The following is a 9,559-nucleotide window of genomic DNA, read 5'->3' as shown; positions in this document are numbered from 1 at the left end:
TCCCCAGATCATTTTAAAGCCCAGATTCATCAATTTTAGAATGAAAACTTGGTGGCCATCTACATCATGATGCTTTTAACTATTCTTTAAAACTCGGTCACTATTTATCCTTTTATGTTAAAACAAAACTAAATAAAAAAAATTGAACTCTTTAAAAATATGTTAAATAACTTTTTCTTCCTTTTTTTTTTTTTTTTTTTTTTTTTTAAAAAAAGCTTTTTCTGCATTCATTTACTGGAAGAAGCTTTGGTCTATTTTGATTGACATGAGCAACTTAAGGAACCAAAATGTGTTTTTTCTTTTAATTCAATTCTCTAGATCTTCTGAAATTCCATCACTGTTACCTCAATTTAAATGCCACATATTATGTTTGTCTTATAACTGCATTCTTTGGAGAAATAGGAAAATGTACATACAGAGAAAGTTCCCATGGAAACATAATATAAGCACTTAGCACACTACATCCAAGAAAAAATTAACCATATTATTAATAACAACATAAAGCTAATTTTGCTGTTTTCCTCTGAGTATGTCCGTGACTGATTAAATTAGCAGGAGGTGATGCTGCATTAGGACCAAACAGAGGGCCTGTGAGTTAGGTTCCAACACAACTTCTGTGCCAGTGATTTTATACAATGCTATGACAATTTTATAGTGTTTGGAAAATGAAGGACTCAGACTTAAAAAAACAAAAACAAAACTAAATAACTTTATGTCATTGTCAATTATTACAATACCATTTGGTAGTGTCTTCCTCTAGTCCTGGAGCACAGTAAAGTAATAGCAGTATGTCTCACAGCATCTTCTTTACAAAGCCAGGCTTTATGTGAATTTGTTTTCAAAAATAAGAGTTGTCAATTTTAGAGCCTTGTTAAAAAAATCTGTTTATAATTCAGTTAATTAATTCTACTATTTGGAATGTAAAACCTCAGACTTCCTTTTGGGGCTGGATGGATTTTTCATCAAGTTAACAGCTGATTTCCATCATGACTCAGTATATCTCATAATCTGTGCCGTTTGTTTCAACCATTTGCCCTGCTCCCCAAAATCATTTTTAAAAACACAAATATGTGCAAAGAGATATCGTAAGACTAAATGCCACTGTACTGATGATAATTATTACAAAGGCGAGAACACAGCTCCACAGTATTCTAAAAGTGTCCTTCCAGAAGGAGCCTTCACATGAAGAAGTTTCTGTCTTGGAAAACTACCAATGTCCCTTCAGTTTCATTCCTGAGGAAGCCAACAGGAATCAGCATGCGCCTTTTCCACAAAAGCTCCCTTCCAACCTTTGCAGCTGTCTGCCACACAGATGTTTCACATCACTGTACTTATGGTATTTTATGTCCTATGGACTATCTTCTCTGTGCTTCTGTTGTGAGACATGAGGCAGATTTTCCTAATAAAATATAAAAACCCTAATAGCAGCATGATACTTGATGTAACTCATACTGCCTACATTATAGGGAAGTGACTCATTTCAAATTAGTTCTATATTAGATGATTTATACACAGATAACTATACACCTAAGAATGCACAAATAAAGCAGATAATTGAATAAGTTGATTCTGGGTTCATATTTGGGGAAAAAAGAAAAGTTGAAACAATGATTAAAATTCAAACAACTTTTTTTTTAAGTTTTATGAAAGAGTGTATGCTAACAGATTCAAACTTAATAAACAGAAAACATTTAAAAAATACCAATGAGGGAAGGATAAGTTTTGGTACCTATGGTCAGATTATGATTGAAGGCACAAAAAAGATAAGCTGACCATACAGGTTAGGAGGGCAGGCCAAATTTAAAAGTAAACAAATATGCAAAAAAGGCAGCATATGAAGTCGTGGGCACTTATTTAGCCTTCTTTAGACCACTATTTTGATTTCCAAGCTTAATCAAACAGACAGATGTAAAAAAATGACAGCTCAAAGCAAGATTACATCCATGATCAGAGGCCTAAAAACTGAAATTTGAAAACATAAATTGTTTCATTTGAGGAAAATGTTGAGGGATAACTAAACAATTATGTTTAATAATAGAAATGATTGTTATTTAGATTTTGGTCTCCAACTTAAAAAAGTGGGCTCAAACTCTAATGCAATGGATGTAGATCATTAGAAAAACTATCTGACAGCAACGGTAATAGGATATAAGAATGGGTGTTCTTGGAAACATGCTCTGTCTCCCTGGTTTGGATATCATTACTAATGTCAAACAAGAGATTAACATGGGTCTTGAATGCTTTTGAGTCACTTACATTTGGGGATGAATAGGTGATCTTTCAAAGCCCTGTATAACTCTTTCACAGAACTTGCTTAACCCTGAGGTCATAGAAAATTTGAAAGCACACAATTTAGTTTAATCATTACAGGGGAATACAGCGGAAAATTTATTTCACAAAGACATTAACTTACTTGTTTTTCAAATCTATTTGACAAGAATCAATTCGAATTATATGTATCACCACCCATAATTAAAGTTCTATTTAATGATTTTAGAAGGAAAAGGTGATTTAGCCAAGTGTGATTTGGTATTGTTCATTCAGCAAGAAGTGGCTACAAAAATACTCTCTACATTTGGTAAAAGCAAACAAGAAAAATATGGTCGTATTTCTAAATTCCTCTACTTTACCAACCAATTGTACTTCTCTGAAATCACTTTTGGAACTGTTGCTAAGGTCGTATCTCCTACAAAATTTACCCTACAGAATTCAGTCATATTCAAGTATGTGGGGAAAGTGAGCAGCAGTCAAATCATTTTGAGAATATTTTTCAAATTCTTTAATATACATATAAAGAATCCTTGAAAAACGAATTAGAAATCTGGGGAAGATGTTGGCATTGTTCATGGCTTAAGAAAGGTTTTTATGACTAAACCTTCTAAACCTTTTAAGTGCTGAATAAATTTTGAATAGGATCGCCTTAGGTAAGTTAGAAATAAGCAAAATATCTAGCCTTTAGCATTGGTGGGAAGAAAAAATTTTGAACCATTATATTTACAAGTTACATATTTCCAAGTTATATAGATTCAAATGAATTAGAGAGAAAACAATAGATCTAACTTTTCCAACTGTTTAAAGATTTTTATATAGATTTTTAGTAGGTGGTTTTTCTACTTGAATCTAACTACCTTGTTATTTCATACATGCATGTGAACTCCCCATTTAAATAAATAACTTAAAACACATTGGGATGAATTCTTTGTGGCTACAGACAGACTTTGGTTTAAATTTTACCCTCAGGGAGAAAAAAAATGTTTAAAAGTTTTCTAGTGCCAGTTTTATAAAGCATGAGAAAATATAATCAAGCAACATAGTAAAGTTGGATAATTCCACATCTTCCCTAACTTAACCTCTCTAACCCCTTTGCCCCAACACATACCAATCTGATTTTATTCCTTGTTCGTATTAGTTACGTAATGTAAAACCGATCATACAGCTTGAACTATCTGAAAATCACTGTTAGGAGAAGGCGGCTTAAAGAATGTATATCTTTCTATTTTTGGGATAAGGCTTTTGTTATTGTTGTTTGTTTTTCTGAAAATGATTAAAGAAGACTTTTTCTGTTGTTTCAGGGTTTAGGAACAAAAGTTAGGATTTTCAATGGCTTTTGATGGCCAATTTGTATTGCGTTGATACACAGATGTGGCTTTAACACTCAGAAAGTTGAGTCCGTGGGAGGAAATCCAAGCAGAGACATCTCAGCTGAGAGACAGCAGTGTATAAAATCACACCTGCCTGATGCACTAACATCTGTTCTGCTGAATCCTCAGACATCCCGGCTCTGGGCCTTGTTGGTTGATGAAGAATGCCTGTGTGTTTTACTTTAGAAACCAATTACATGATAAGCTAGTGCATTTTCTACTCATTAGTTACATATTGCTATAACAAAATACATTAGAAACAGTTAAAACGTTACTGTATTTCAATATAACATGGCTCTATCTTGACACATATTCAGATCACTCAAAATTCTAGGTCTTTGTTTAATGTCACAATATAGGCCTTCCAGTAAGTATTACAAGACTCTGGATCACTTGCTTGGTTAATTAGGCATTCTACAAGCATGATACTATATCATGTGACTACTATTGATAAAATAATTTAAGGTAGTTTGAAAACTTCACATAATTAGATCATGAAAGTTGAAAATGTTACTTACAACCAATTGTAAGTAGTAAACATAACTGAAGATAGCCTGTGTTTCGCTTTGCTAAGAACATATATTGTTTGTCAATATGATACTAGAAAATTAATTATTAGAAAGCACATATTTCTATTACTTGAAATCAGATGAGAGAAATGGAGATATTTATTGATAGCATGGTTAATTTTTAGGTATTAATTGAACGTTATGATTATCCATGTCACTTCCAAGTACTCACCTGCAATTACTGAAATTTAAACTCTCTGCCATTTCAAACACATACCCAACAAAGACAAAATAAACAGAATTCAAGAATTCAACTCGGCCACAGTTGGCCTGGGCATTATAGCACCAACAATCTAATTGCATTTCAGGGCTGCAATTAATATGGAACAGCTACTCAGAAATACGTTTCATGGTGCAATGGGACACAGTTAAGACCGTAACTTGATATTTCTGTATCCCCTTTAAAAAAAACCATTTGTCAAACTTCCCATTGTTTTCATCGCTTGCTTGCTTTTGAAAGTCACTGAATTGTTCCCATTCCATGCACAATGCAAGACATGGAATCCATTCCAATTGCTAGTTGAACATCAATGCATGCCTTCGAAGTTGTGTTTTTTTTTTAATCTGTAACTTTTAAAAAGGTATCAAACACTTACGTTTAAAGCAGTAGGCATCAAATCTGCTATCAGGGGGAGGGAAGCCTGTCTGGTTCTCAAAACGATACAGGGTTCTCACCCCAAGTAAACCACCTCCACACTGGGCCTTGGCCACAGTCACAGGGTGGCGAACGCTGGCATCCATCAGCCACCCGTAATCGCACTGGTCAAAGCCGTTCCTCCAAGCAGCGTGCAGCTCCCCTACTGTGGCCAGCCTGGCGTCCTGGTTTTCACATTCTTCTTCAGCCTCCTCATAGGTGAATTTATTGAGAGCAGTGATGTGGTACACGTCACCTGAAATAAGAAGACAGAAAAAAAAGCCCTAAGTTTTACTCTTAATTCCTTCCCAGGTGGGGTGGGGGAGTGGGAGTTAATGCAAGCATGTAATACATGTATAATAAGAAATAACACATATGAGAAAAGCTTCATTTTATATATATATATATATATGCTTTATGATTAAATGACTGCTTCAATGCCCTATGGGTATATAGAAACAGTCATTTGATAATAAAGTTACAATTCATTCTTCAAGATGAACAAACCTTTCCAGGTGATTCTTTGGACTATTGTCTAGGAAATGAATTTTGTCTTTAATGAAAGAGTCTGTAATGTACTTATTAACATTGCATGCTTCAAAGGGAAAGCTGTGAGAACTATCACTGAGGTTATTTCACTTTGTTTATCCTATAATCAAACACTAATTCTCTGACCCTCCTTCTCATCCATCACTACTATCAAAATGATTAAGTCCCATCAATTCAAACAACAAAACAAAACGACCTCCAGGGTTTGACATCAGGAAGGGATGGAATGCCGTTACCCTGCCTTCCTGCCTGAGACACAGGGCTGCTGGGATTGTTATGCAGGTCATGGCCCGGACACGGTCAAGGCTGAGAGTGAATGGAGGCCAACATCAGCCCCCACTCAACCAGCCAAACAGACCAAAGTCCCCTTGAGAAAAGGGTTTTATTTCTTCTACTTGCTCTGTCCAGGGTGGACACCTTTTGCAGTCTGTCTGCCAGAGGGGAGCCTTGTTCCAGTGCTGACAAAGACACATGTGTGCTAGTAGAAGCAATAACTAAGTTTGAGCGACTCTTATATTTACTTATTGATTAAAAAAGAAAGGCCGAACTTTACTTTGTTTATCATCAGGTCCAATTAGCAGGAAATGAGTTCATTATCATTTAACGTGTCATAATAAAATATTCTGGAAATGCCAGACAGTTTGTTAAATTGGAATTTTACTTCCAATTTACTGGGGTAGCTAACAAAACAATTGGCTGAAATAAACTTAATGCAAATGAAATGATGCTTTTCACATATGTACACAAATGGCTTTGGAAAAGACAGAGACAGAATTAGAGAATGCTTAAGCAACACTAGCAGGCAGAGGAGGAATACACAATGAAATGGAGAGGAAGCTAAAATATTGATAGCCTATTATTGTAGCAGCTACGGGTCCTGTTTCCATCTCCCTGAGGCCGCTTTCTGATTCTATGATGTATTAGACAACTGGGACTCCAGAGCTCTCACTATTCAGATCTTCACCCTACTAAATTTAGATGTAACAAGCAATTGTTTCAAATGAGTAGAACCATTACTCTCTCTGAGTATGTGATAGCTTTATGAAACAAGAAAACTCAGTCATGGGAAAAATGGCCACATCACACGTTATCAGCTTTTCTCACTATACACCGAAAATTGCTGAAACTCGGTCAAATCCTAACAAGAGCTGTTTGAAGAAGAGAAAGAAAAATGACTTTTACCTGACTGAAAAAAAGGTAAGGTCAGAATGTGAATAGATTTGTCCTTAATGATACAGTCTGGCAAAGGATAGTAATCTTAAATCTAAAAATGTACTCTAAGAATATAAGTTCTCCCCGCCCCATTCCTTCAGTGGCTCCCTCCTTAATAGGTGTTAAAAAGCATAAGGGTCACAGTACCAGTTACAGCGTATGTACTCCACAATATTTGTTAAACGAACGGTATTTCAAGCTCTTGTTAAGAAACAAGGTGCTCTTTTTCTCCCCGCCTTCCCAAGCAGCACATTAAATAAAGCTAATTCTGCGGCAGGGCTTTGGGGAGCTGCTGTCTGGAACAGGTGATTGATCTCACCTATGGATTTGGCTCAAAGCAACAGGGGGGAAAGGCAGACGGAGAGACTGTGTCTGGGCCGCCCTGAGCAGCCTCATTCACTTCGCATTACACTTGCACTAACGCCTGAAAGGAATGCAAGTGTGAAAGAGGGCAGCGTGCCAGTCCATTTCCCTCCAAGGTGGAACACTTGGGTTTGTTATTACAGCTGGCGTATCATTTTTGTTGCCTTAGTTTCCTGCACTGCGAGGTGCTTCTACTTTGAGGGAAAACTACTGTTCCTCTTAAGCAACAGGAGTGATTAGCCAACCAGAGCAGGGCAAAGAAATATAATTAATTGAGTAAAAGGGCTAGGTGAGTCGATAGGTTGGGGGAAATCAACTTCTCCAAAAGCCGCCAGACCAAAGGGCTAATGAAGAAAAACGGTGGCACGATTTCATGGGTACCTAGTGTCCCTGTCTGAAACAGCATACGTGTCAGCGGTATTAAAGGAAAGGAAGGTTTCAGAAGGTGCTCATGGGTTAAAAAGACAATTCTCTTATTATTCTTAAGTCATAAAGATCTAGTTATAGAACTTTACACATAGAAACTCTCATTAAATCTGACTTTATACCAAAATATAAATTATTTAATTCATTTTTGAAGGATATAATTTCCATCTAGCTATCCAATACCCATAAAATAATGATTTTGTTTATTTCATTAAATTCTGTTATTCCCGAAAGCCACCTATTTCCCTTTTCATTTATATACAGAAATTTTTCAAACATGGCAAATAAAATAAAATAAAATAATATATTGAAAGAGATCTCATCATTGGTTTTTATGTAACTCAGATAAAAAAGGAAGATTTACCTGACATTGAGTTTACGTTCAGGTGAGAATTGAAAGATTTCATCTATAAAGATATATATGCTATAATTGTTTTATTTCAAAATAATGAGAAAAAAAAGTAAAACTTTTACTTTAGCTCTTGTTTCAAAAAATACATATCTAACACTTCCTAAATCATAATTGTTTAACATGAATATTACCTTTCCCCTTCAAAAATCTAATGATATAGTGAAGCACGCACACTATAGAATTATCTATTTCTTGAAGCTCTTAAAATTAACACTGAATCTATAACCAAAGTGATAAGCTAAATGTCCAAGCTTTGCCCTTCCTATGTACCAGCCTCAAACGATTAAGACTAGGGCATCTTATACTTTTCTAAATAATGCCAGCCAGAATATCCTGGCATCAGTTTCATACTAAAACCCAAATCAGAAAAAAAAAAGTAAGCCAATAGGTAATACACAGGTAGCAGTAATTGAACTACCTTATTTTGCCGTGTATAATGCACACTTTTTTGCCTAAATTTGTGAGGGGGAAAAATAAGGATGCACATTATACATGGGTAGTACTAATTCTGTATCTATATAAATGTTTTTAATTCTTTCATTTATGCCTATGAGTTAAAAAATGTAGCTCTAGAAATCAATAATGATATCTGTATGCAAAATAATATCCTGGAATACAATAATCAGTTTTGTTGAACTTACAATGAACTTGCAACAACAAAGAGTTCTTGGCCTTCTATGATGCGTAAATATCGTACAGTTGTTACGAGTACATACAATTTCTTGTGCCTTGTATCTGTTCTTGTGTTTTGTAATTATTTGTTAAGTAAAATTTCCTGTACAATAATATGTTAAAGAATAAATGCTAAAATTCCGCTAGCGTACAAAAAAACAAGTACCTAAATGTAAACAAATACAAATTTGAATTGAAAAATTAAAATGAAAGATTTTTTTATCTGAAAGTTTGGGTAAAAAATGTGGCTGTGCATGTATATACAGGAGAGCATTATACATGGCAAAATATGGTAATTCATATTACTAAGAGTTGCTGATTTCTAAGTACTGTCAAGTACTTTTTGATTCATCAGATGCCTAGTTTTAATCAGATAATACATTGATATTATATGATTTTTATCTAATATAATACAAATGGAGGTGACCTGCTATTTAAACAAGAATTAGTCTATTAAAAGCTTATTATTGAAGACATGGATCAGGAACATTGCTAACTCATGGTCCAAGTTCTAAGAATATAATTTCCAAAAACGTCTTCCACAGAAAACTGGTGACCCTTGAGATGTAACTAGGTATTCGAAAGAGAAGAGGTTCCATGGACAACTGCATTTAGAAAACAAACACAAGTCATCTGACAGGTTTCATTTCTGCAAGGCTTCTCAGAACATTTAATGGCATAGTATTTCTTGGGAGTCCCCACACCATTTGACCAGAGAACTCTCCTATTCCCATAGAATACTACTTAATAGTCCATGGATCTGTTTCATGGACTAGTTTGGAAAACACTGCTCTAGAGACCTATGTGTGGTAATCAAGAGGAGCCTCAATTGATCCATAACAAGTATAACTCTGTGTTAAGTTTCTGGTTGTCTGTGTGTCAACCTGCTCAAGATAGAAGCAGAGTAAGTGGATGGGGCAACCACACAGAACCCAAACAGGAGCCAAAACACTAACGCGTCATAAAGCAAAGGGCGTGTGAAGTCCATTGCCTCCCAGGTTTGCTTCAAAGACTGCAAGTGGGCAAAGGGGTCTGGGGCAGAGTTGGGAGCCCTGATGAAGTGTCTAAAGTAGTGTTTAAT

General features: G+C 35.3%; 1 protein-coding gene across 1 annotated transcript in view; it reads right to left on the bottom strand.

The window, feature by feature from the left end:
* The window catches only part of VCAN (versican), a 113,201-nt gene that overhangs the window by 68,568 nt on the left and 35,074 nt on the right, over positions 1 to 9,559 (bottom strand). Inside the window, exon 6 of the mRNA XM_019652586.1 lies at positions 4,807 to 5,100. Within this exon, the coding sequence (XP_019508131.1) occupies positions 4,807 to 5,100 (294 nt within the window). The remainder of the gene's footprint in view (positions 1 to 4,806; positions 5,101 to 9,559) is intronic.

This window comes from Hipposideros armiger, unplaced genomic scaffold (genome assembly GCF_001890085.2).
Source record: "Hipposideros armiger isolate ML-2016 unplaced genomic scaffold, ASM189008v1 scaffold_182, whole genome shotgun sequence".
Classification (NCBI taxonomy): domain Eukaryota; kingdom Metazoa; phylum Chordata; class Mammalia; order Chiroptera; family Hipposideridae; genus Hipposideros; species Hipposideros armiger.
The sequence above is the reverse complement of the archived record's forward strand: the minus strand, read 5'-3'. Positions and strand labels throughout refer to the sequence as shown.